This window comes from Canis lupus, chromosome 16, assembly GCF_048164855.1.
Source record: "Canis lupus baileyi chromosome 16, mCanLup2.hap1, whole genome shotgun sequence".
Lineage (NCBI taxonomy): Eukaryota > Metazoa > Chordata > Mammalia > Carnivora > Canidae > Canis > Canis lupus.
The window spans coordinates 58,299,612-58,326,677 of NC_132853.1; the positions used below are offsets into that span (position 1 = coordinate 58,299,612).

Below are 27,066 nucleotides of genomic sequence, written 5' to 3' on the forward strand. Positions count from 1 at the left end.
GCCTGGACCCCACCTGTCCTCCCGATGGCCGGGGCTCTGTGGACACCAGGGGCCCGGGACCTGGAGCCGCACCTTGAGCGAGAACTGATAGATGGGGTTGATTTTGTTGAGGTCGTTCAGTATGAAGTACAGCAGGGAGGCCCTCTCGGCGGCTGGCCGGTAGTTCTCTCTGGCCTCGTTGATTTTAACCTCCGTGATTTTTGCCTCTTTCACCTTCAAACAAACGGGCCTGAGTGGGACCAGCGGGTGGACGGCGCCGGTGGGCAGTGGGTTCGTCCCCTGTCTGTGGGATCGTCGGCTGGCAGGCGGCGTGCCTCGCGGTGCCTGAGCCCCCCGTTCCTGGTCCGGGCCCCACGGGCTGGGGGGGTGCAGGCCTGGGAGGCGGGCTCTCACCTTTTCCTCAATCTCGCTGGCCGTGTGCTTGGTGGTCTCCAGATTCTCTACTAAGGCCGTGTCCCCCAGGAAGTTCCCCGACGCGGCCGACAGACGGGCCAGCAGGGAGTCCTCCAGCTCTTTCAGAACAATCTTGAATTCATTTTGGGACTTGGTGAGGTTTGCCTGCGGGCGGCACAGACAGCCGGGAGGGGGGTCAGGCGTCGGCCGGCTCTGTGCCCCTGCCACAGCCCAGACCCAGCGGGGACAGGAGGAGCAGGGCCAGCCTCATACGAGTGGGCAGCCGTGTGGCCGGGGCAGGGGGACCGCCCTGAGCCCGCGTGTGCTGGTGGCCGCGCACGGGGACCCGCCACAAAGACCGTGCCTGTGGGGCTGTCTGGGCACCACCGACTCCTCTTCCGTCAGGGAAGCGGCTGCTTGGTTTGGCATTAGGTTTGGGAGGAAGTAGGTTTGGGGGAGAAGAGTGGCTCATTCCACTGCACACAACGTGATCGTGTGACAGGCTGGGGCACGGTCAGAGAGACGCGTTGGGGAAGCTCGCGGCCACCCGAGTGGCCCGCCCTGGGCCACGTGGGGCTGACGTCAGGCCCCCGTACCTTCAGCTGCTCTAGATCCGGGCGCTCTTTGGCCACCACGGCCGCCAGGAGTTGGTCCTCGAGCCCGTCCCTGGTGACCAGGAAGTTGATCAAGGTGCACTGGGCTTGCATCTCGGGCTTGTAGTGTGGGTTGAAGTACTTGGTGTGCAGGATGAGGCGGAACTTGGGGTGGTACTCCATCTCCTTGTCGCCGATCTTAATGAACCTGGTCGGTAGGGGACAGAGGGAGGGGTTTGAGGGGCTCCGGTGGCAGCAGCACCAGTGCAGACCACCTCCCACCACCCCTGGGCCTCATGCTGCCCTGAACCCCCCTCTGGTCCCCAGGAAGGGACAGCGTCTCTTCTTGTTCTGCTCTTCCTCTCTGGCCTGTGGCTGGGATCTTCTAGAAGGCGCACCTGTGCTCTCTCTGGCTGCTCGGTTCTGATCTGTATAGTCGCACGTGCCCAGCTCCGAGTGCACATCATACTCCCCTGGGACCCGGGACAGAAACACCGCCTGGGCCCCGCCGCAGAGCCATGGACATCACAGACACTGACATCCTAGGTCACAACAACTCTACGTTCTGGAAGCTCCCGGGAGAATCTGAAGGCAGCCAGGCCCAGACCCCGGGTCCCCCGGCACTGCAGGGAGGATCTCTCCTCTCTGCTCCTGCTCTGCTCCCCCTCTTCCTGGCCAAGCTCACTTCTTGGGGCCTCTGTAACTTCACCCCTTGGGCATCACCGCCCACGCCAAGCTCTTCTCCGAGGCGGAGATGTCAGAGTGTTCATTTTCGCCTGTTCTGGGCTTCTGCACACGCCCCTACTTTCACAGGGGGTCACAGCAGCTCTGATGCTTACGTTTTAAAAGTTGATTTGCTTCTCTTTTTATATTAGAAAAGCAATACGTGCTCAATGCATCAACCACTGAACGGATAAACAGGATAAGGCACATCTGTCCAGGGGACTGTGACTCAGAACCACGAGGTCCTGACACACGGCCGCACTGAGGGGCCTTGAACACACGGCCTGGGGAAAGCGGCCAGACGCAAGGGGGCACAGCTCGTGCGATTCCCTTGTACGGATGCAGAACAGGGAGATCCGTGGAGGCAGAGGGCACGCTGGCGAGTGCCAGGGGCTGGCAGCTGGGGGGCACGGCAGGGGCTGGCTGCCGTGGGCGGGGGGCGTGGGGACTAGATGGGCTGATCCACGCACATCACTGTGAACGCACCAAATACCACCACATTGTTGGCCTTAAAACAGCTAATTTTATGCGATGTAGATTTCACTTGAATAAGAAAAAATAGTGCTACAGGCTCAAGATCTGGAAAACGCATAAAAATAGAAGGAGAGCTTGGCCATTAGGGCTGGCCGTCCGCAGGGGTCACTCGCACGGTGGCGGCTTTCCTGACCGGGGCGCGGCCCCACTATTTCCCATCTCTCCCCGGGCACCGGCGTTCCGCCAAAGACCCTGCCGCACCAGGACAGCGGGAAGCTCCCCGCACCTCCCCTCTGTGCAGAGGCCACACCTGCCCCTGAGCGAGTTCACACGGGCCAAGCGGCGAAGGAGGAACGTGGAACTCACTTTCCCTTTTTAATGGTGTTCCTGCCCAGCAGCGGGTCCAGCACAGGGTCCACGGTTTCGCCGATGTTCTCGATGAGCAAGGTGTCCCCTTCAGAAATGGCCTGCTCGATGATGTCCAGGTAGCTGTGCGCATGATGTGGGGCCAGGTAAGGACGCGGGCCCAGAGATGGCACCGCTGGACGCCCCAGGAGGTGGCCCTCAGAGCCAGAAGGCACCAGAAGACAGGTAACCGAGGGGCATCTGTGCACATCTCCCCTGGGGGCCTTTGGGAGGGCAGCCCCCTCACAGCTGTCGAGCCAGACATTTTCACACCCGTGTCTGGTCCCCAGGCCCCGGTGCACCAGGAAGGCAAAATGGGGTGGCCCTAGTGACCACTGTGACGAGGAAATGTGTCCCACTAGAGACGAGAAATGAGAAAATGACCAGCCTGAAGCCTCGTGGTTGGCAGGGGCCACGTGGGACTCAAGCCTGGGTGACGCTCTGTCCCTGGAGCAGCAGGTACTGGGCAGGGGTGCGGAGAAGAGCCCCGGGGTTAATTCTTTACTGTTGGCACTATTCCCCAAGACCAAATATCGCAAGACAAATCCACCTGTGGGCCAGGATCTGTATGTAAAGACGCACCTGCCCATCTGACCAGGGTGTCACACACCTCGGGTGTGTTTCTAAGCACAAGGGCCGGCCGGCCAGCGGCTAGCTTTGGAGCCCCCACCTCGCCCCGCCTGCCACCACGGCCCCCACCTCTTCTGCCCCAGGCGGATGGCTTTCAGTTCGCTGCCGTATTTGTTTTTGATCCACTTGATTCCTTGCAGCTGGGCGTCCACGATGAGGGGCCAGCGCTCCGTGTTGCACAGGATGGTGGCATTCTCGGTGGACATGCGGTCGCTGGGGAGGCCCTGGTTGTTCCAAGTGGCCACGTCGGCGTCATCCGTCAGCAGGCTCAAGGGGTCCAGACCTTCTGTGATCGGGATGGGAACCTGCCAAGAGGAAGTGCTCGCTCTTAGAAGGGGTGAGGTGGCCTTCCTTACTGCCCCACGGGGGACAGCTCTCCAAGTGACAGGGCTGTGGTTGGACCACGGACGAGCCGCCGTGGTCTGGAAGACCCGCACTTACAGCGAGTGCCCTGATGGAGCGTCTCGGAACCCACCAGGAGGGGTGCAGCATCGGCCACACTGGGCCACGGCGCAAACCCGCTGCAGCCAGAGCATCAGTGAGGGTGACGTGTAGCTGGTCTGCCCCGCCAGGGACCTCCCTAGAGTTCCCGAGTGACGAATGCAACTGAACCTCTTACCTTTAACTTCTTTATATAAGGGATCCAGAATTTGTCCATCAGCTCATTTCGGTATTTCTTGGTGAAGTAGCCCACGTAGGAGACGAAGGCGGAAATCAACAGGACGTCCCCACACAGGGTGACCCCCTGGCTCTTGAAGTTCTTCACCGATTCAGCCCAGCGCACGTTTTCCGATGCCAGTCCCCCTACCAGCCTAATGTGACCACGCGGTCAGTGGGGGGAGGAGGAATGTTGGAGGGTCACTCAGGCCCAAGGACAGGAAGCAGCTCCCACCTCCCAGTGTGATGAGCCTGGCATTTCAAATCCTTCCTTTGCTCAGTGCTTCAACACTGGACATGCTTTGGGGGAAATTTTTGGGAATAACTGCTTTAGGGAAGCAAAACTAACACTTTCTGGGGGCAGCTGGGGGCCAAGTGCCCCCTCCCCAGACTTCTGCGCTGACATCACTTCTGAGCTGACATTATTTGGACATTTCGCCCACATGCTACAGCTGCTGCCGGGACACCACTGAGCACAGGCTTTGGCTAACTGGCAAGTCTTGGCAGAGGCGGAGTCTGGATGGTGGCCACGGTGGCCACAGGACAGTGTGGCATCTGGAGGGCACCTGGCCCCATGCGGAGTGGGTACGGCAGGGTTGGCATCCTGCTCCTCTGGCCACCTGCCTGAGAGCTGGCCCCTGACCCTAGATGCAACATCCCCAGTCTGAGAGCATTGAGATATTTGTTGAAAGCACAGGTTGCCTAATTATGACCCCTGAGGTCTGTCCTTAACATCACCCCCAGGAGCCCTTGCTTCCCAAAGACCAAAAGACCTCTTTGCTTTTCTTGGTGGGTATGTCAAGTCCCTCAAACCTAGGATGGCATCTGCACTCTGCTGGAGGCCGTTGTCAGGCGGCCTGGGGATCTCCGAGGGTCCCTGGGTCTCACTGACTACCACCTGCCAACAGTTGCCAGCCCTCTGGGCAGGGGAACAGGCAACCAGAGGCCACACCCTAGGACCGACTCTGTGCCAGGCTCCCGGGGCTCACTTTCAAAAGCAGGAAAAGAAAGCCCTGAGGCCTCGCTGCCCACTGGTGAGCACCCAAGGTGTCGGTTAGTCCAAATTGAGATGTGCACGTGGGTTTTGAGGACCCGGAATGAAAACATGCGCGGACTGTCTCAGCGATCGTCCTCACAACGACTGCATGTCGAAATGATCCCATTTGGGGTTCAGAAAAATACATCCTCAGAATTGGTCTCATCTTTGTACTGTGCTAAGGTGGCAATGGGAAAATGTAAGGGGTGGGCGTGGCTCGAGCTGCCTTCCCGTTGGGACAGCGCTGCTCTGGAGGCCACGTGTGTAATCAGGGCGTAAAGGGCCGCGCAGGTGGAGGCCCTGGAAGGCCGTACAGACACCACGTTGCGGTGAGAACAAGCCCCCGTGGACGCTGCCTCCCGGGCAGGTCTGGGTTAGGGTGGGTTCTGTGACCCCAAAGGTCACGAGATGCACAGAGGTCCTCTACCCAGGAGGTGGAGACACTGGCCGATCGTCAGTCAGTGGGTCTATCCTGTTCTGCGGGCCTGTCCCTTCCACGGGCACTGGCAAGACAAGAGGGTGGCCCGCGGGGCGGAGCGAGCTACCTGTTAGCCAGCGAGATCACCCTGTTGGTGGCGTCGGCCTCTTGCTGGCACTTGATCTTCTCTGCAGTTGCCTTTTCAAAGGCCGACGTGAGATTGCTCAGGTTGGCATTGAGTTCCTGGGGGAACAGAATGGCCAGGAAATGGGGCGGTGGTGGCGTCCCAGGTCCCGCCAGAGTGCGCACAGCACGGAGCGGGGCCTCCCGGGTGGGCGATCTGGTCCCTGCAGCTGCGCTGGTCATTCACAGTGGCCACACTGTGCTGACCCCGCCCCGCAGGGCTCTGACCCCGGGGGGAGCCCCTTGGGTGCGGGGAGCACTCACGGCAATCTTGTTTTTGATCCGCGAGAGCTTCTCTTGCGCCTCTGCTAGCTCCGCGTTGGCCTCCTCCAGGGCCTGCCTCTTGGGGGCCACGTCGCAGTACACCTCGTAGAAGCGGACGATGTTGATGCACCAGGAGCAGAGGCCCGCGGCGGCCGTGGACTTGGAGCGGATGAACTCGGGGTCGAAGGTGGGGTTGCCTTGGTAGGGCCTGGAGAGGGAACAGTGGGTGCTGGCGTGGGCCCTGGGCCCCAGGCCGTCCGGCGTCTACCCTCCAGCCATCAGGGCCGCGCTGGTACGCGCTCTGGCCGCCCGTCCCAAGCAGTTACGAGGGGAGCGCTGTGAATTGGGGTTTTGGGGGGGTGTCTCAAAGATGAAGAAAAGAGCGAGGCACGGTGTTCTGTCCCCAGAAGTTGGGGAGTGAGGGGATGGCCTGTGATCACATGAAGGAGGGGATTGCATTCCTCGTTCTCTGTTCTGGAGCTTTCTGTAGGTGGTCCCGTTTCATTCTCAGACCCCACCCGTCAGCAAGAAAACCCAGGTTCAGGGGGCTGGGGGCTCAGAGACTTGCCCCGAGTGCCACCTGCAGGAAGCTGTAGCCCTCGCGTCAGGGGCTGCGTGTCAGGCGCTGTTATGAGAGCTTCCTGCATGGGGGCTCCTGGAGCCTGCTCCCCTTGGCATGTGTCATCACCCCATGGCACTGTGGGGCGACGGGCCCAGAGAGGCTGAGCATCTCTCCCGACGTGACCCAGCAGGGAGGGGGCAGCGCTGGCAGACACACGGAGCCCGCGCCCCAGAGATCCCTGGACCCCCACAGCGCCACCTCCACTCCCGGGGTGGACCGAGGGAAAATCCCCAGAGATGCACCCTAGACCCTTCCGGAAACCAGTATTTTTAGGCACAACAAACTGAACTGTCAATAGAAAGAATTTCAAATGCGTAATTCGAGGTAGTAACTGGTGAGTGGCCCAAATTAGGGCCGGCAGCCCAGCTCCTCCTCCCCTGGTTTACTTCACGCCTTGTTTAGGTTGATACTAAAGCGGGTTTGCACCCTTCAACGCACGTCAGACACGGGGGAGCCGGCGGGGTGGAGCCGGCCTGAATCCTCCAGGGGCCGCAGCGCTGCGAATGCGCCGGGCCACCTGCCACCGAAGTAGCCGGAGAACGTGTCCTCTTGTTCCGGCGTTGGGTGAATGGCAGGAGCCCGACAGTCTCTGTATATGTACGGCGCCACTGCCACTGCCACTGGCAGGGGCCAGCCCAGCACGTGGGCCCCCGGGTGGGAGGCCCGGGGACGTGTGTCTAGTCTTGTCCCACACCCACCCCACAGCTACATGGCCAACCTGCTGCACGCATGTCCCTCTGGATGTGGTGTTTACGGTGACAACAACGGAAAGAAAAAGATCACGCCTGATGGAGCCCGAGCCAGCGGAGGACACCCACTGCACATGTGTGTGCGTGCAGGTGTACTACAGTGTTGTGTGCATGAGTGTGTGTCATGTGTGCACGTGTACATGCAGTGTGCATGGGTGTGCGCATCATGCGTGCAGGTGTATGTACAGTGTGTGTGCATGGGTGCATGTGCATCATGCATGCAGGTGTGTGTATACTATGTATGCATGGGTGCGTGTGCATCATGTGTGCAGGTGTATGTACACTGTGCATGGGTGCATGTGCATCATGCAAGCATGTGTATGTACAGCGTGTGTGTACGTGGCTGCATGTGTATACGTATATGTACAGCGTGTGTGTGTGTGTGATGCGTGCACATGTACACAACTGCTCTTGCCTCTGGGGGCCTCTCCCCAGCTCCTATGGCCCTGCAGCTGCTCTGCCCGCCTGGCATCCTGGGGCCGTGGGGGTCGCTGACCCTCCCATGTCTCCTGTGGGGAAGGGGCTGCCTAGACTTGGGGCCACGGGCCTTCCCACCTGCTTTGACTCCTTAGGTGGGGGTGGGGGAGGCAGTGGGTGGTGAGACGCCCCGGGAGCCCACACTTCACCCCGACACCGGGACAACTCCCCACCTGCCGCCCGCCGAGTCTGGGCCCCCACCTTGCCCACCTGCCCACCCTGATGAGCACAGGCTGCCTGGGGGAACGGGGACCATGCAGCACCGGCAGGAAGTGAAGTGAACCCCACGGCGTGGCCCCGACTCACTTAAACGCTTTTAGGCAGGCCTCGGGGATGTGCTCCTTGTCGAACTTTTTCAGGGAGTCCAGGAAGGTGTCCACTTTGCCCATCATGATTTTCGCGGCTTTCCAGCTCTTGTCCTTGGGGATCTTGCCCCCGGGGGCGGTCAGGATCATGACGGCGGCCGTGACATTGACCACGGCGTCCGGGGGGGACCCAAAGGACTTCAGCTCCATCAGGTTGTTCTGTAAACGAAGGACAAGCAGCAGCTGTGAGGGGACGGGGCCCTGCCGCGGGATCGGGAGGCCCCGTGACGACCGGGGAGACCGCCGAGACCCTGGGGTCCCCGTGCCGGCTCCATGGCTTTCTCCCCACCCTGGCCGGTCCCGGTTCTTTCGTTTCCTTCCTTTACCTTGTTCAGCGTGTCGAGAGCTTCCTGCGCTGCCAGCAGGGCCGGCTCCGCCTTGGCCAGGTCCGTTTCACAAGCCTTTTGTTTCTCTGTGACATTCTGGAAGGAAGCCACGAAGGAAAGTTCAGTGCAGGCGGGGATGGGGACCGCGGCCGAGTGTGTGCATGTGTGCGTGAGTGTGCTTGTTACGTGGCGCCCTGGGCACGAGGGAGCGCAGCCGGGAGTGAGGAGGGCGGCCTCCCCCCAGGCCCATGCATGAACTGTGCACATGCGTGTCCTCCGTGGCGGTAGCACTGCTGTGCCCCATGCCCCCCGTCAGCCTGCCAGGTCACAGGTCACCTCCTGGAGCCCACCTGTCTCCTCCCTGTCCCCTCGCCCCTGCCCCTCAGCTCTCAGGCTAGAAGGAGCCACACAGGGGGGCCGTGGGTTCGGGATCCTGGAAGGGGGACGTCGTTCCGTGGGCCTCAGCTTCCAGGACTGGAGAGAAACCCTGGGGCCACACGGGCCCCGCGCCGCAGGCTCCGAGGCCTTACTGTCTGTTGGTGCCCTTGTGTGATCTGTCTGGGATGGGACACTCGGGAGGTAGAGCTCGCCCTCCCCTTAGGGCAGAGACCCCCGCACGCACTGCTGCACGCACACGCGCCCAGTCAGGAAGAGCCCCTCTGAGCCTCTGGAGGGCCTCGGTGCGATACGAGGCAGTGGGGGCTGGGGGCTTTGCTGGCACGGAGGTGGGAGGGCAGAAGGGACAGGGGGTCTGCAAGGCACCTCCTGGAGGGTCCGTCTAGGCCCGGCCTTGGAGGCCCGCGTGGGGCGTGACCGCAGGCCTGGGCACGGGAGGCGAGGTCTCTAACCCGGGGGCAGCCCCCGAGGGGCCATTTCCGGATGCCGGGGTTGGAGAGGGACGGGCGCCCGGACACTAAGGGCCACAGGAGTGGCAGATGGCAGGTCACGGCTTGGGGTGTGCTTGTGGGGCCTGGCTCGGATCCTGACGATGCCGCCCGCCTGTTGCCGACCTCCCTGGGCCTCAGTGGGTTGTGGGTGTGCGGGTTACGAGGAGGAATGGTGTGGGGCTTCTGCCGCCCTGCCTGGCCCGTGTCCTCTTCCTCCTCCAGCACCTGGTGGCGGCCTTCGGGGCCCCTCCTCCTCCAAACCACTTGCCACCAGGCCATGCTCCATCTCAGCAGATCGCAGGCAGTTACTGGATACTCTCCATTTACACACCAATGCGGGTGCACGGCTGGAGGCCTCAAGGGCCTGCAGGGCCCGGGGGGAGGGGGGAGCCCCCCGGGGCAGGCCAGGGGCCCCTGGGGACCAGTAACCCCGGCGCCTCTGGGGACGCCTGGTGCAGCGAGTCTGAGGCCCAGGACTCCCGCCCGAGGCGGGCTTCTCAGACCTTCCTGTGCTCCTGGCCCCCGGCATCTGGCTACAGTGCAGACCGTGGCCGGAGCTGGGCTGGGGCCCGACCCTGCATTTCCTCCCAGCTCCTGGAGATGCCGCCTCCGTGGCCTGGGCAGCCCTCCTCTGAGCGGGGGGCCCGTGCTCGGGAGAGAAGCTCCCAGCCTTTGCCCGGGCCGGGAGCGGGCACCGAGCCTTGGGGAAGGCCGGGCCTGCGGAGCCGTCGGGGAGCGAGCTCGGCCGCGCACCTTGTTGATGACTTCCACCTTGGCCTCTTCCTCGTCGGCAATGGCTTTCTCTTTGCTGACCTTCTCGGTTTCCACGCCCACCACGTGGATCAGCTTGTCCGCATTCTCATTTTTCTGCTTGAGCTCAGCCTCCTGAATTGCCAGCTTGGCCTTTAAATCATCCACCTGGGGAGGAGACCCCGAGAGACGGGCAAGGGTGGGTCCCGGCCCCACGCACAGGCTGGAGGGCAGCACTGGGGGGCGAGGGCCAGGCTGCCGTGGCTGTGCCGCCCGGGGCCTGCCAGGCGGGAGGGAGCCTGGGAAAGGAGTGAGGGACAGGGTGGGACATGCCGCCCCGTTCTTGGTGGTTTCTCCCGCAAGGAGGCCCCGCCGTCCCTGTGCTAGGACCATGTCTGGAAGGTTCCTCTGGGGGAAAGAAGTGTCCTGCTTAGCTGGGCTCCTCTCTGATCCCTTCTGAGCAAGCTGTCCAGGTGGGAGCCATCCTGCTTGGCCCCTCCAAGGTCTGTCTTCCTGGAACACCCCCTGCCGTACTCCCCCCACACCCTTACAGGGGTGGCCTTGACCCATGCCACACTGCCTGTGGCTCTGGTTCCAGGGGCTCGGCCTCCCTGGAGGCAGAGGTGGGTTCACGCCTCAGCAGAGTGGCAGGGGCTGTCGTCAGGGCTCCCCTGGGGACACCAGCAGTGGGCAGTGAAGGTCAAGGGGCCGGGCTGCACTAGAGAGGGCACCTAATAAAGCCAGGCAGAAAACCTAAAAAAGAAAACAAAACCCAGAGGATGGCAAAAGCCTTTCCAAGTGGGCACCGCAGTGTGCAAGGTGTCTCAGGGCGTGTGGTCACAGATGCCCGTGACCTGATCCCACAAATCCCACTGCACTTGGGCCCACGTAAAGCACCCAACAGAGTAACAGCAGCATTGCCAAAGCATTTTGAATCCATTTTTCATATTAAAACCCCCACGTTCTCCGGGATTTGAGAATGGAAGCTTCTCCGAGGCGGGACTCCTGTTTCCCTCACTTGGGGGAAGGTCTGGAACCTGCAGGCGGAGCCGCCCTCCCTACCTGGGACGCCGTGCTCTGCAGCTTCATCAGCCCGTTCTCCAGCCTCTCGATCTTGGCCACCAGCTCCATTCTCTTCTTGGCCAGCAGGTTCTGGTACAGTTTGATCTGCTCCAGGAAGGTTTTGGGTGTGGTGTAGTTGTAGCGCCGCTCGGTGGCCAAGTACAGCTGGGACATCTCATTGACCGTTGTGTGCACGTAAGACATGAAGATGCTGATGGAGGTCTTGACCTCTGGCTGCAAAGGTGAGTCAGGGCGTTAGTCCCCTGTTCCCTTGGGGGAGCAATCCCACGCCCCTTAGGGGCCTGGGGAGGAGGCGGCTGGGGTCCCCGGGTTTTCAGCAAGGCCAACCTTCCTTTCCTCGCTGGGACCCTGGAGGGGAGGCACAGCCCCTCAGTCTTGGCCGTTCAACCTGCTTGAGGCTCAAATCGGCAGTGCCCTCAGGGGCTGTCGTGGGCGCTGACACCATCTCTTCGAGGGCTTGGCCAAGCACCAGGGACACGACACAGCTTTATCACTGGAACTACCTCTCCCCGACTCACACGCCTGCATCCCTGGGAGACTGCAGGGCCTGACCACGTGTTGGGGTGACCCGGGCAACCCCAACAGCGAGCATTCACTGTGTAAAGGACCTATGCTGGGTCCTTTCCCACACCAGGGTCACAGCCACCACCATCTGGGCCGCCCCCCCCTGCCTGAGTGTTCTGCCCCCGGAGCTGTCCGTGCAATACGCTGCAATTTGAGTCAACGTGGAAATGTGTTCATCCGACGCATGCTTCCCCTTCGGCATCTACTCTGTGGCCCTCCCTGGTGCCAGCAGTGGGGGCTGCTCCCCCCGATCTTAGGAGGACCCTGTCTTGGGGCTGGAAACCCATGCCTATGCCCCCAGGGAAATGAGAGAAGTGCCCCCCCCGCCCCCCCAGTAAAAGAGGAGGAGGCTTAGATCACCCACCACCCCTGTCAGCAGGGGCAGGTCAGAGGTGAGGGAGCAGCCCCAGGGGGAGCCCTGCTGGAGCCCGAGATGGGAGTGAGCGCGGGCCTCTGGATGCCCTCAGAATAAATGCAGGCGCGCCTGTCAGCCCTGATCAGGGACTGTGTTTAAAGCCTGCGTTGCTCAATTTGTGGGCACCCTGGCGTCAGCTCTCCTGACCTGGCCCTGTGGGCCAGCGGCCGCAGGGGTGGGGCGCTCCGAGCCAGTTGAAACCAGTGGCCCCTGGCACAGTAACACAGGGCCGTGAAGCCAACTACCAGCGGCTTGTCTTTGTTTATGATGTTGGTATTTGTTCACTGTGAATTATTTAGCGTTGATTTTGGTTTTTAAAAGTACTGCACGAGGACATCACGGATCTTGGTGACTGAGGTCACACCTCCTCTCCCCCCTTTCATAGTCCTCCAGGTCGTGGAGGCAGAGGGTGCGGGGTCCCCCTGTCCTGGGGGCAGACCCTCCTGGCTCTGCGCACCAGCACGGAGGGCGGCGGACGGGCCGGTGCCCAGTGACCCACCTGAATGCCCTCGGTTTCCTGGAGGAAGCGCGCGCTCACGGACACCAGGGCGTCTTCCGGCCACTCGTGGAACCAGTCGATGGCCGTGCAGTTGACAACAGCAGGGAACTTCCTCGCCCGCACACGCAAGATGGAGCCCACGGGAGAGAAACACAGGATCACCTGGATGCGGGACAGGAGAGCGGCTTGTGGGGCCCGGGGTGCTGAGGGCTGAGCTCGGGAAGGGAAGCTCTCTGCTGTCTGCTTCCAGGTGTCTGCGGAGTCACCCCGGTTCCGGCCTTAACATGCAACTGGTGCACATTCCACTGACTTCACACCTCTTGTGGGGAATGGGGAAATGCAGACAACGCCCCTGGCCTTCTGACGTGGCCCTGCGGCGGGGACGGCCGGGTGAAGGTCCGAGTGGGAATGAGCACCATCGCCGGCAGAGGAGGGCCGAGGACACGGAGCCTCTTCCAGGTCCCCATGGCCACGATGGTGACTAATCCCCAGACAACTTGGGGCTCCCTGGGACCCCAGCCGCAGGTGGTGCTGTGCGCACGGGCCCTGGTGCCCATTTGTGGGACCGGGAATAGCCTCAGCCACTGGGCCCCTCCTGGCTCTGCAGCCCCTTCCTCCGTGGTGTAGCGGGTGCCTCCTGGAGTGGCCATTCCACGGGAGGAGGGCCGTGCCGGGCCCTGGAGGAGGAGCCCAGCAGAGGCCGCATCCATCAGGGTCTCCCTCAGGGGCTCCCTCGGCCCCCAAACAATATCCATGGGTGGCCCCGCATAACCCAGACTGGGGACAAGAAGAGGGACCGTGCCGTGTCTGCATGGAGCAGGGGTGATGGTAGCCAGCAGGCCCTGGGAGAGCTATGGGGGGTGGACCCTCAGGGTCGGGGTTGGGGGCAGCATCTGTTCGGGACAGCTGCCCCTACTGGATGCTGATGAGAAGGGAGGAAAGGATCCGAAGGGCCCTTGGCCCCACAGGTAGTTCAGCCCAGCGTCCCTTGGAAGGAACGTTGAAGGTCGAGGTGCACTTATAAATCTACTTAAAATCATGCATGCGGGGTGTGTGTGTGTCGGCGGGCGTCCATCGGGCAGCGCACCGTTTGCTCTGAAGGCCTAACATACGCAGATGGGAGCAGCCTGTGCCGCCGCCCCCAGGGGAAGGACCTGAGCCCTGCGCTGGGCCCAGGGCTGCTCCCCGGATGCTGTGACTGTGAGACCAGGGCTCCTACCTTAAGCTGCCTGCGCACTTTCTCAATGAAGAACTTCCAGCACGTTTCCCGAGTGTCGGTCATGCCGAGGGACTTCACTTGGGGCCGCATGGAGGAGATAATGTTCTCCACCTCGTCGTCCATAAACAGCCCCGGGATCTCCCCCGAGGCCAGCAGGTCATTGATGAGCACCAGGAACTGCTCCTCGGCCACCTGGGAGTCTGTCATCAGGAACACCGAGGGAACGTTCTTCACCGCTGACTTTATGTACTGCGCGCTCAGGTCAACCTGGACCCAAGGGGGACACGGTCAGGGCCTGACGATCACCCTGGAAGGGACGTCTGGGGGGTCAACTCTGTAAGACGTGTGCAGGGTCTATGGACAGGGACCTGAAACCTTGGGTGGGGAGCACCCGTGCTCACTGCAGCCCATGGGCGGGAGCAGCCCAGGGGCCCGTCAACCGACAGACGGATGGACCAAACGTGGCCTGTCTGTATGATGGGTTATTGCTCAGGCATGAATGGGAGGGATCTCCTGACACCTGCTACAACATAGGTGGGTCTGCAGCGATGCCAGGTGAGGTCAGCCCGTCCCCAAACTCCAGGAACTGCGGGATTCCACTTGGGTGAGGTCCCTGGAGCCTCCAGGGTCACAGAGATAGAATGTTGGGGGTGGGCGCCACGGGCTGGGGGCAGAGTGGGCTCGTGTTTCAGTCTGGGGACCGGGCGTGGCGGTGGCGGTGGTTATAAAACGGCGTGATGTACGTAATGCCACCGACCTGTATGGTTACAATGGTAAAATTTTGTGCTGTGTTCGTTTTACTACCAAGGAAAGAAAAAGGAAGAAAGGCAAAACCTCAGAGACCCTAAAAAAGGTCTCGAATCAATGCGCTCCAGGCTCGGGGCTCAAGGGTCAGGAGCTGGTGTTGGACAAGGACACAGGGACACTGCATAAGGCTTGTCCCGCCCCTAGTGGGACTTAAAGAAGCAGCTCCACAGGATAACTGCACGGTCAGGGCTGGAAGAATGAATGAAGGGGAGCAGTAAAAAGGAACACACAGGAACATCACAGAGCAGCACAAATAGTTGCTATTGTCCAAGGATACAGTCCAAGGTGTGCGTGCAGAGCGTCTGGCGCTGCCCCAGGAGTCATGCGCCCGTGCCGAGGGTAATGGCTGATTTTCCGTACACCCCGTGGGCCCCTGTAATTGCTCACAGGCACCCCGAGGGGTTCAGTGCTGTTTGGCAGCAGCCCAGCAACCCGGCCTCTCTGTGCAGAGACACGTCACCAAGGCCCCGTAGCTGGAGGTGACTGCAGTGGAAAGCCAGCCTCGGGTTCCGTATGTTTGACGCGAGAACAAAGGCGAGGGGAAGCCCTGGGCTTAGGAGAGCCAGCGGCGCAGGTCGGCGGGGCCTGGGAGCTGATAAGGCAGGTGCTCCTGGTCTGGCGGTCCCGCCGCAGCCGTTGCACGTGGGCCCAGCGCCACCCCCGAGGCCGTGGAGGAGGGCAGTGTGCCTGCGAGTCACAAGTCTGCCCCCGGCAGGTCTTCAGGATGCTCCCGGGGGCTCGTCCCTCCTGTAGGTGGGGGTGGCTGGATGGGAAAGCTGCCAAGGTCCCCCAAGTTCAGGTTCTAAGTCTGATCAGACTGGCCGAGGTGCGCGAAGCTAATTGCGCAGCTGCCCTGGTCTGGGTGGAAGTTTCTGGAAAGACTGAAGGCCGTGAAGGCCTAGGAATAGGGATGAGAGGCCCGCTTGGGTAAATGGCCTGTGCTTGAGTCCTGGCCACTCCTCCTTCTGCAAAGTCTGCACCTGGTGCCCCTTCATCGCCACCTGCAGGTGCTCCACTCGCTGCAGGCTCGGGCCCCCAGGAAAGCCCACAGCTGCTCGCGGCCCTCATCCTGCCGCCCCTGGATTCCCACCCTCTTGGGTTGCAGGGCCTGTCCTGGGGTCAGTACCTCCCACTCCCAGCACTTCCCAATCCCCAACACGTGCCCCCCCCCCCCCACTCCCCTAGATTCCTTGACGGGCCACAGGCAGAGCAGTGTCATTTGTCGTTCGTGACGCATTTCCTCCGGGCACTGGCGTCTTGGCTGCCCTGGCCCCCAGCCCAGTTCTGTCCTGTCCTCATTTCCTGCCCGGTGGAGGCACCACCCTGCCGGTCCCAGTTCCAGGCACAGACGTCACTGCCAGCTCCGAGAGCTCAGCTCCTGTGAGCCCCTTCCCCACCCGCGGTCGAGACGGAGGTCCAGGGGAATCTAGGGATCGGCAGTGACGGAGGGGCACACGCTCCCATCCCTGGTGGGGCCCCCTGAGCTGGCCCGGGGTCCCAGCCACGCCCTGCCTTCACACGCTCCCTCCTGCACAGGCAGAGACCAGGGGGTACCCTAGACTCAGGTCCCTCCTTTGCCCGTCTCTACACCGTCTGGTCCCAGTCTTTGTGGGGTCACTGGGCTTTTGCCGCAGCTCCCCACAGGTCACCCCACGGCACTCTCCGTGGGCCTCAAGCCACTCTCTACTTGGTTCTGGGGCTCTCTCAGGTCTTGGCCCTCTCTGCTCAAACACTCAATGGCATCTCATGTTCTGGGGACCGAGTCCAGGATTTTCCACAAGGTGCAGTGTCCCGCGGGGGCGCTTCCAGACCTCTTTCCTGCTGCATCTCTAACCTCTGGTGGGCCCCTACAGCTTATAGTACAGGTGGACTATAGAGCAACGTCCCATCCCTAGCAGCACGGTGCAGGCCCCGCTAGCCCCCCGTCTCCTTCCTTACTTCCAGACCCATGGCAGCGGCTTCATCAGGGTCAGGGACGGCTAGCACGAGCCGGCTTGATGTGGGTGTTGAGAGGACAGGCCTCGGCGTGGCTCAGACTGAATGCCCACCGCCGGCCCTAAAGTCAGGAACCAGGGACAAAGTCCACACAGGGACAGAGCAAAGGGCAGGATGCTGTCATGAAAATAACCCCATACAATGTGGTTACTGGTTAGTAAGACTAGAAACTCTCCGGAGAAAACCCAGTGAGATGATACAGCGCAGGTGCGAAGATCCTAATTGCCGGCGAGCGCCCTGGGGAAACCCGGGTGAGCGGCCTGACTGGCTAGCGGACAGGACGGGGCAGCCGGTCAGGAGACAGCATCTGGAGAACCGGGTAGGAAGAGCTTCCCTTAGTGCAGGGACTTAGAAAACACGCGGGCTAGTCCTCGGATAGAAAGAGCAGAGTCCGCTGGGGACAGTGACAACCAGAAACCAGACGCTGATCGGAGGGGGTCGTCCCCGGCGTTGCCCTTCCCGGCGCCTGTGCCGGCCGGCCGCCTCCCCCACCGGGAGTCCAGGGTGCTGCGGCCTCGGGGCCCCGTGGGCTGGGGGGCTGCTGCCCGGTCCGGCACCGTCCAGACGCACAGAGCAGCCCCGGCACCAGCATCGAGGGAGCCGGGCCCGCGTAATGCGCTCGAATCAATCTCAGTTCCAACCTGAAGCGCTGCGAGGATTGGGTCTGGGCTAATCGTGTTTGACGAGCACACAGTTCCCTGACAGAGCAAATTTTCGGGAAAAAGAAATCAATAAAAAGCCTCGGTGGCGTATCTTGGGGATGGGAGACCTGTTTACGCTAATGTTTATTTAATTAATTCAAAAAGCGGCCTTCCCGAATCCAAGTTTGTAGTCAGATACCCCGTAACAGCCCTGAATTATTTAATCTGGCCAACGGGGGATGACGCAGAACCACCCCCGTGACCGGGGCAGGAACCGGGTCTGTGCTGACTGTGCGGACCCTGACCCACAGGCCCTCTCACCTTTGCCACCGGGGCGTGGGCACCGGCCGACACGTGTCCCGGCCCTCGGTGTGATGAGGAGCCTGCAGTGACATAGGCTCTGTGTGCTGGACATGTGAGCCGTCAGTTTTCTCCCCCCGCACCCCACCTCCTAGGGTGGCTTGTCAGAGAGTCACGTCTCACCTTGAGGTCCGGGATCCCGTAGCCCTTCTTGAGAGTGATCTGGAACACGTCCAGCGCGCTGATGTAGGCGGCCAGGCGAGAGAGGCTCTGCTTGCCGCTGCCGCCCACGCCCACCAGCAGGGCGTTCCCACGGGGGAACTCCAGGATGCGGTTGATCCTGCAGATGTGAGCCACCGCGTCTTCGAACAGCACCTGCAGAGGCCAGAGGGACACCTCAGCGCCCCGGCGCACCCGGACGCGGCTCCTCCCGCGGCACAGACTCTCCTCCCAGCCCGGCCGGTGTTCGCTGTGAGTCTCGCAGCCCCAGAACGCCAGTGAGGCGCTGGTGATGAGACACGACAGGAGACCGTGGCCCGGCCCCTTCCCCGGGCTGTGCGCTCAAACAGCGCTCACCAGGTTCATGACTGCGTTGACTTCATTGTAACTGTCCAGGACGTCCACCAGCAGCTTGTTCAGGTGAGCCACGTTGGTTACCGAGAGGTATTTGGGCTCGCCGATTCCGTGAGAGAAGTGGCAAAACATATTTGGTTTGGCAAACAGGAGCTCATCACCAAGATCCTAGAAATAAGGGGCAAGGCACTTCTGTTGCTGGCCACCATGGGCATGCGCAGATCATCAGTAGCAGCTCCGGTCCCTCGCCATCGTGCTCCCCTCCCCGCCCCCCAGGATGCCAGGCCAAGTCTTCATGGGCCCAGACCACTGCTGCCAGGGCTCTGCAAACCATCAGCAGAAATCCCTAGTAGGACGGTCCCATCCCCATCACATCAGGAGGAAGAAATGAATCTGCCGAGGACATCAGGACATACCGGCAGAACACACTGACCCACACAGGTCTTTCTTACCCCAAGTCGATGGAGGGGGGTCATCACATCCTGCCCTCCGAGTCAATCCTTTCTCCCTCAGTTGTGCATTCATGTGACAGAGTCATTTCTTGGGACCCAGTGGGTCCTTCCCACCCCCCTGTGAGGGCCCTTCCAAGAGTGCTGGCCTTATCATTGGGCCCAGATACCATCATTACTGTGGAGTCTTTCTGGGCTCATTGGAGGGACTTGGTGGCTTGACTCACATCAAAGAATTTCTTGGTGGAAGCCATGGTGACTCTGCGCAACGTTTCCTGGTCTTTCTGGTCAACCATTTTGTCTCCATACACTCTTTCAGCTTCGTGCAGCCAGAGGCGGACTAGGTCAAGTGGTATTCTCAGGATCTCCGTGGTGGAGAACAAGAGTCCCTGCCCCAGACACAGGTGGTCAGCACCTTTAGCTGTGCTATGAAAGCCAGCCAAGTGCGGTTCACAGGTGAAGCAACAGAGTGGTCACTTGCCCAGACAGTGATCTGTCAAGCCAGGGAAGCCACTGAGGCCCAAGGCCATGCAAATCCTGGAGGCTGGAGGGTGTGTCGTGGGGAGAGATATGGGGGGATTCTCACAAGACAGAGCAAGGTCTTGACTCTCTAACAGGGTGGATAGTGGAGAAGGGACAAGGGGGCACGGCCAGAGTGGGTTCCAAGCTGGGGCTCTGCAGCAGGTCTGCCTATGTCTAGTCCTGGCTTAGCCATTTGCTGACCAAGTGCCCTGGGGACATTCAACACGTTCTTATTGAGGGTCTGCCATTTTCCAGACTCTCTCTGGGGCTCCAGGATCACAGCAACAAGGTAGGCTCTGTCTTCATGGAGTCCACATTCTAGTGGGAGATGCAGCCAATCAGAGTAACAAGGTAGTTATACATTGTGACGTGGGCTATGAATGATATAAAGGGAGGCAGTGAGATAGTGTAGGGGTGAAGAGGGACCTCTAGAGGACACGACATTTGAGCTGAGCATGCCTTAGCCTCCCAGAGTCTTAGATTCTCCTTCTGTAACATGGGGATATAGGAGCATGTTACACGTATTTTTGGAGGAGAAAATGCGGGTGTAAGTGGCCAAACCTGGTGCCTGGCTCAGACTAAACAGTCAATAAATAAGGAAATATCATCACTGTCATTACCAATACCGTCATCATCATCACCATCACCACCACCCCCACATATTGCCATCATTATCATCGACATTATCACCATCACTCTCATCATCACCATCATCGCTATCACTGCCATCATCATCATCACCATCATCATCACCACCACCACCATCATCATCACTACCACCATCCCCATCACTACCATCATCACCATCACCACCATCACCACCATTACCATCATAATCATCACTACCATCATCATCACCACCACCATCATCACCATCACTACCATCATCATCACCACCATCACTATCACCATCATTACCATCACCATCATTACCACCATCACCATCACTACCATCATAATTGTCACCATCACCACCATCACCATCCTCACCACCACCACCACCACCACCACCACGACCACCACCACCACCCCATCTCACTATCCATCCATCATTTTGCTTTCCCTCCTGAGAGCAGCAGAGAGCACCTATGGAGCAGGGACGCGGCCGTAACAGGCCTAGAAGAGCAGTACCTGGAAAATATTGGAGAGGTCCCTGAGGTTGAAGACATAGTGAAATTTAATGGCCGTGGGAAGAAATGTTGCAGTGACTTTCTGATGCAGGGCTGTTACAGGAAAGAGATACATCGATTCTCAGGTACTCTTAATGGCCTCAGGAAGTGCAGAGCTTAAGGTATAGTCTCTAAAGCAAATGGACTATGAAATAGTGACAATTTAAGTAAGAAATCTGCACGGCTGACAAGGGGAGAGGTTTGCTGCTCTACTGACGTGTAAATCATTTCTGTACACTGAATTTCCAACCCCCCTGCCTTCCCCTCGAGCAATTGGATTTCGTAATATCTCCTGCTGAAACATAGCATCATTTAAAAATATTGATTTGAAAGTATAAATAAAATATTTACCAGGGGAAACTGTGAAGGAGCCATCAGCCCCATAAAGCAGTAGGGCTGTGCCGACAGGAGTGGGGGATGAGGCTGGTCAGCTTACCCAGGGCTGAGGCCACCAGTTGGCTGCTCATCCTCTGAACCACCATGGGGACTGAGCGAAAGGTCAGGTGCTGGGCCAGGATCGTGTTGTAGATGGTGGCGAGGGCCTCCTGGCCCGGGAAGCTCACAGCAAACACGCAGAAGTGGCGCTGCCCGGAACAAGCACAAACCCCCATCGGGCAGCCCGCGGGGACCAGCCCGTGGCCGGGGCTGCCTTCTTCGGGGAGCAGACTGTCCTCATCACCCAGTGTCTTGTGGGCAGGGTCGGAACGGACAGTTTCCCTTCCTTGTGCCTTATATATAGTAAAATCCCATTAAATATTGATCCCATCCCCAACAGCCAAATTTACACTTCCTGCTCTCAAGCAAAATTTTGGCAGAAGCCAAAGAGTGTCTCAGGGCGCAGCCCAGGTTTTATATTCTAGGTCCCTATCTGCGTAGGTCCTTCGGAGGTGAGGTCCTGCCTGGGCGGGGTTGCAGGTGTAATACAGGATATCCCGTTAAATTGGAGTTTCCGATAAACAACAAATCGTTGCTTTCAGTATAATCATGTCCCAAATATTGTACAAGACACGCTTATACTAGGCAAGTATTTGTTGTTTATCTGAAATGCAGATTTTACCGGATGCCTGCAGTTGCATTTGCTAAACCGGGCAGCCCTTCGGGGTCGAGGGAGGGCTGGCTGGCGTCTCGCTGCCCCGGGAATTCCCTGACGCACGCTGAGAGCTTAGGGAGCTCTCCAGGGGACGTCGGCCTGCAGCCCCGACAACACCCCGGATCGATGCTTTTATCTTCTTGTGCCAAAGTGAGCCTCAAACCCACAGGGGCTGGGTCCCCGGAGTTTGATTTGTGCCCACCTGGAGTCTGGGATCGATGGTGAAAGATCCGGAGGTGGGGTTCATGCAAGCCACGTACTGGCAGTTATGGATGTCCTTCAGCGTCAGCTTCTGCCTGTCATACCTGCGAGGGAGATGGGCGCAAGGTCGTGCCACCGGCCTGGCGGAGCCATCACGGGGCCCCCAGTCCCCCCAGTCATCTCCTGCCTGCAGTGACCCCCCAGAGAAACCTTCTATAAATATAGCTTATATGTGAAAACATCCACTTTTACTTCACGTTCTCGAGAAGGATTTTGCGACGGGAGGCCTCGGGGGGCTCCGAGAGCCGCGGCGCGGGCCCCCGGGTCGCACTTTGAGGGCTGCGTCTGCCTGGGACCGTCACAACGAGCAGCGATGGCGATTATCTGACAGGCCGAGTATGCCCTGGACGGAGCTGCCCGGGGCTCGGGTGCGTTGAAAGGTTATAAAGCTCGTTCCGTGCACTTCTTACCCCTCGGGGTCCCCCACCCCCCGTTAAGCACTTGGCCTGCTGGGAGCTGCCACCTGTTCCTGTGGCTTCGCAGGGATCCCCGACCCTCCGGATGCCGGGCCCCGTGAGTTTTAGGCGCCGCGGGTGCTCTCCCCGTCCTGCTGGCTCTGGGCCGTGCTCGCGCGTGGGGTGGCTTGTGGGCCGGTGTGAGCCAGGGCCGCCGGGCGGTCCCCAGCCTCGCAGGCCATGACCCTCGGGGAGGGTGAGCGCCCCACGCCGCTCCCGGCCTGCTTAGGGCCGGCCCCTTGGCCTGGCTCCTTACGCCCCCCCAGGGAGCGTCCTGGCGCCCCGTCCCTGCCGAACAGGCCGTTGCTTCACTGCTGACCTTCCTGGCTCCCTACGGCCCGGAGCTCCGCAGGCCAGCGTGGCGTGGGGACGAGGCGGGGACGCTTGCGCGTGTGCCCGATGTCCGGCTCTGCCACCTGTTCACCCTTCCGTGCCTCTGGTTCTTGCCTCCAGCGCCCGATGATTTCTGACGGGAGTTCTTGGCTTCCTTTGGTCTCAAAACCCCAAGGTTTGGCCTGAGCCACTTGCCAGCTCATTACAGGACCCTTGTGTCAAGACACCTTATTTTGGGGGCGCCTGGGGGGCTCAGTCGGTAAAGCGTCTGCCTTCAGCTCAGGTCGTGATCTCGGGGTCCTGGGATCGAGTCCTGCATAGGGCTCCCTGCTCCGTGGGGAGTCTGCTTCTCCCTCTGCCTCTGTCCCTCCCCTCACTTGTGCTTTCTGTCTCTATCTCAAACAAATAATAAGCCCTTAAAAAAAAAAAAGACACACTTATGTTAACTGTACTTCATGTTTCCTGATCTTTCCAAATCGCAGACATAAACGTGCCACCCTCGGCTTCCTGCTACCTGTGGGAGAGGGCTTCTCTGGCCAGCATGGGTTTTGGGGTCTGGCTGCAGCTGCCCTGCGCATCCTCTCCCTCTGGCTCTCACTCTGCAGCCATACGGGGTCCTCCACGTTTGGGGGGCCATGTTTCCTTCCCTCCAGGCCCTTTGCACATGCCATTTGCTCTGTGCAGGCTGCCGTCCCTCCAGGGTCTGTCCACGGCCTGTCCTGACCCCGTTTCTAGCTTTCAGTTGCTGGGCAGCCTCCCCCCCGGGGCATGTCTCTGCCCCAGGCCTTGGACTCCTCTGGGACCACAGTGGGGGGGCTCCCTCAGAGCTCCCCCTGCCTCTGCAGCACCTCTGTCTCCCCTGGCAGATGGACCCCAATGGGAGAGGGACCTGTGTAACCTCCCTGCATGGGAGCCCTTGGCCATGGCTGCCAGCCCGGGGCCTAGACCTCGGTGAAACGCCCTCACCCTGGCGGTCCTGCACCGTCCCCGTGGCCCCCACCCCACCCACTTACCAGTGTCCATGGTCCATGTGCTGCCGGATGAGCGTGTGGGGGGCCACGGTCCCATACTTGTCCACCTCGGGCATGTTCATGTCGTCGATGAAGTAGATCAGCTTCCTGGTGCCTGGTGGACCGTAGTTCCTCCCGGATTTCTTCTCCAGTGGCTTCTCAAGAACCCCTAGAGGAAGGAGCCACTTGGCTGTGGCCATGCCAGCTCCACTCTGGTGGGAGGTCCTGCGGGGCCCAGGGTCCCCAGCACCAGATGCAGTGGCCGAGGGAGGGGTCCTGGATGGGGCACCGGGGCTGGCGGGGCTTTGACCCCATCACCCCCAGGAGCAATGGAGTGAGCCACGGGCATGGAGGGTCTGCGCCGAGGGCAGTGGACAAGCTCGGGGGCCCCCTCAGATTGGCCAGGGAGCAGCTCCCCAGGGGGTGTGCCCAGGAACTCTGGGAACAGGGGTCCTGGCTACTACTCCCATCCCCCTACTCGTGGCAAAAGGCCAGTGCAGGGGTGTGGCAGGTGAGGAGGATCCTGGCCAGTCCCTGGGTCTTTGGTGGAAAAGGATAATGGGGAATGTGGGGGGGTGGCCATGTGGGGTGAACACGATTAGAGGTGTCTATGCTGGGCCCTAAGGACCCACCCTGGTCCTTGACCCCACCCTGCACCCCTGCACCTGGTCCCAGCAGCTCTCTGCACCCCAGCCTGCCCCTGCCCCACCCCTGCTCTTGGCCAGGGCCCCAGCCTGCATCCCAGCTCCTGGCCCTGGCCCCACCCTGTACCCCAGCCTGCCCTCTACCCTGCACCCATGTTCCTGGCCCTGGCCTCATCCTACATCCCAGCTTGCTCCTCCCTGCCCCAGCCTGCTCCTAACTCTGCACCCCTGCTCCCGGCCACAGCGCCCCCTGCACCCCAGCTTGCCCCCCGCCCCACCCCTGCTCCCGGCCCTGGCCCTACCCTGCAGCATGGCTGAGGTGGTGTAGAAGTTGAAGGGCACGGCCTGCACCAGGTAGTCGTCGGTGCTCAGGCTCTCCAGCTTGTCTCCCATCAGCACGGACTTGCCGGTGCCCGCGTTCCCCACCAGCATCACCGGCCACGACTTCTCCATGAGCAGGTCCATGAAGTAGCGGATTCGGATGGTCTCTGTCGTGTGCACCAGCGAGGCCTGGGGGCGAAGGAGGAGCCTCTCATTCCAGCTTCCCGCCGCTGACGTGCTCGCCGGGGCAGTCTGGTCCCTTGTCCTACTGTGGGCAGCTGTGGGCCCCTGGCCGTCCGTCGGGAGGCCCGAGCGGGGACGCGGAGTCCCGCCCCCGACTTGTCCGTAAACTGTCGCCCCTGCGCAGGTACCTGCAGCGGGATGTCAGGGTCCAGCTCGAAGGCCGGCACTTTTTCCGTCCACGGCAGGAACTTCTTCGTGTCGGGGTCTATGTAGTAATCAAAGATGGTTCCCTGCGACGGGAACTTGATCGTTTTAAATTCATTGATCCACCACTTGCTGAACTCGACTCGATAGTCCACGAGCTGTTGGGAGAACACAAACGCCGCGAGGTCGCGGCGAGGGACACCCGAGCCCCCCCGTGGGCAGCGGGCTCCCCGGCGGCCGGCCGCGCACCTGGTCCTGGAACAGGGCTCCCCCGAAGGCCCAGAAGCAGGCGAACACGAAGTAGAGCTCGTACAGCTCCTTGGGGGAGTCGGGCGGCGCGTTCCTCTCTGTGAGGAGGCACTCGAGCAGGTACAGGATCATCTGGGTGATCGTGATCTCCGGTATGGGCGTGATCTTCTTAAACCCAAAGCGCAACTTGTCCAGGCACGTGGGCAGGTACTTGTCGAAGAGGATCATCAGGTTGGCCTTTTCAGACTGCACCTTGCGCCGCTCAATCCAGCTGCTCACCACCCTGCGGAAGGCGGGGAGGCTCGGGGTGGTGGGTCTGCCCAGCATCCCTCCCCCGGGGAACAGCCCTGGCGTGTCTGATTCTGGCGCTCCCGCCCGGTGATGGGGCCGGATGCAGACCTACGAGACTGACGAGGGTGCCAGGGCCCTGGGGGCGGGCTCTTTCTCTGGCATTCTAGCTACAGGGGTGCCCTAAGCTTAGAACAACGGGAAACCACCTTTGCTGCCCCAAATGAAGCCAATACTGAGGGCAGCAGAGCTGGATACGGGGAAAGAAAAAGATCTCATGACATCATCTGGGTGGGAGGAGGAGAGAGGGGCTAGGAGGACAAGAGGAGGCAGAGAAAGGGAAAGGAACAGGGACCTCTCATGATATCATCTGAATCCTAGACCCAGCCAGGCCTGAAGCAGTCTCTGTGAATTGAGTCAACTCACTTTTCTTTTTTCTTCAGTTTTAGTTTGAGTTGAATTTGTCACATTCCATGGAAGAGCCCAAACTAATGCGACAGGCAGTCCTTGAGGAGCCATGCTGGAGCTGCCAGGCGCCCACCTGCCTCTGCAGTGGGCTGCCCACCATTCGGGTGAGGGCACTGGCTCTCGTGTGGCCAAATCACTTAACACGCCCTCTCTAAGTGGGAGTGACAACGACTCCCATATCCAAGGACCACCTGGGCTGATTTTTTAAAATTTCATTTATTTATTCATGAGAGACAGAGAGAGAGAGAGAGGCAGAGACACAGGCAGAGGGAGAAGCAGGCTCCATGCCGGGAGCCCGAGGTGGGATTCGATCTCAGGACTCCAGGATCACACCCTGGCCCGAAGGCAGGTGCTGATGTTTTTAAAGCCCGCAGGAGGGAGCCGGGCCCACCCTGAGTGCTAAGTGCCTGCTAAAAGCACAAATAGTGTGCGGCTCCCTCGCAGGCCAGCCAGCTGGAGTGCCAGTTCCAGGACACCCCCCCACACCCCAAGCAGAAGCACGGGGGGAGCTCCCGTCCCCATCCCAGCCCCGAGGACCAGCCTCTCTGAGCTCCTGCCCTGGCGGCTCCGATCAGCACGGGGAATGGAGAGCTGATGCCTCTGTCCCCGCGCCCCGGACCGTCCACGAGGACAGCGCGGTCCTCTCCGCAGTCTGTGTGCTGCACCCCGAATACAGCAGGTTCTCCGAACGCAGCCCGGGTTGCAAACCTATACACAGACGCCGGTACCTGCCCTCTATTCTGAGGCTGTTTATGTCAAATTAAAAGTTCTGCTGTGGTTGGAGTCATCCGGCTCCTGCAGCTGTGCACGCTGCCTTTGATGGGAAGTGCAAGCCCAGCGAGACGTGCACTCGGAGGACGGAGGACGGAGGCCGAGCCGGTCTGGCTCCTGCCCGGCCCCCAGAGGCAGCCTTGCTTCACTTCCCGCTCTGGGGTGTGCAAGGCTGTCTCCGGCCTTGAGTCACTGCTGCCCCGTGGGAGGGCTGCCTTTCTCCTGGGGAGCCCCTGTGCTGGTCCCCTACCCTCTCCACTTCTCCCCCTCCTCATCCCCAAATAGCGGCTCTCTCTCTTGGTCCTTCCTCCAGGGCCCCAAGAATCGGGGCCTCAAGAACCGTGGCTGGTGCAGAGCCTGCCTCCAGGCTCTCTTTCCCACCCCACTGCTGCCCCTGAACCCCCCACGATCGCTCCTTGTTCCCATTGCCCTGTGTCAGCAGCTCCTGCCTCACCTGCCCACCCCGCAAACTCTCACATGTGGTGTAGTGGGCAGGATGCTGGCACCTGCAAGACATGTCCACCAGGACCTGTACGTGTGACCTTAGTTGGGACAGTGTCTTCGCAGACAGATGTAGTCAAGGTAAGGATCTCAAAATGAG

The 27,066-nt window shown here is 60.7% G+C and overlaps 1 protein-coding gene across 3 annotated transcripts in view; it reads right to left on the minus strand.

The window, feature by feature from the left end:
- The window catches only part of DNAH17 (dynein axonemal heavy chain 17), a 96,033-nt gene that overhangs the window by 14,238 nt on the left and 54,729 nt on the right, over window positions 1–27,066 (minus strand). For 2 of the 3 annotated variants that reach the window (XM_072781800.1, XM_072781801.1), the window contains exons 45-68: window positions 24,939–25,221; window positions 24,674–24,847; window positions 24,284–24,491; window positions 23,341–23,506; window positions 21,481–21,583; window positions 20,625–20,772; window positions 20,151–20,242; window positions 18,725–18,886; window positions 18,052–18,216; window positions 17,659–17,850; window positions 13,733–13,999; window positions 12,514–12,675; window positions 11,015–11,248; window positions 9,956–10,120; window positions 8,316–8,411; window positions 7,931–8,148; window positions 5,777–5,984; window positions 5,457–5,572; window positions 3,838–4,030; window positions 3,288–3,523; window positions 2,550–2,672; window positions 990–1,194; window positions 394–558; window positions 73–213 (exon numbers count right to left, since the gene is read on the minus strand). In XM_072781800.1, the coding sequence (XP_072637901.1) occupies window positions 73–213; window positions 394–558; window positions 990–1,194; window positions 2,550–2,672; window positions 3,288–3,523; window positions 3,838–4,030; window positions 5,457–5,572; window positions 5,777–5,984; window positions 7,931–8,148; window positions 8,316–8,411; window positions 9,956–10,120; window positions 11,015–11,248; window positions 12,514–12,675; window positions 13,733–13,999; window positions 17,659–17,850; window positions 18,052–18,216; window positions 18,725–18,886; window positions 20,151–20,242; window positions 20,625–20,772; window positions 21,481–21,583; window positions 23,341–23,506; window positions 24,284–24,491; window positions 24,674–24,847; window positions 24,939–25,221 (4,222 nt within the window). Of the gene's footprint in view, window positions 1–72; window positions 214–393; window positions 559–989; window positions 1,195–1,384; window positions 1,404–2,549; window positions 2,673–3,287; window positions 3,524–3,837; window positions 4,031–5,456; window positions 5,573–5,776; window positions 5,985–7,930; window positions 8,149–8,315; window positions 8,412–9,955; window positions 10,121–11,014; window positions 11,249–12,513; window positions 12,676–13,732; window positions 14,000–17,658; window positions 17,851–18,051; window positions 18,217–18,724; window positions 18,887–20,150; window positions 20,243–20,624; window positions 20,773–21,480; window positions 21,584–23,340; window positions 23,507–24,283; window positions 24,492–24,673; window positions 24,848–24,938; window positions 25,222–27,066 lie in introns of those variants that run through there. The other variant, XM_072781802.1, reaches the window with a different exon arrangement.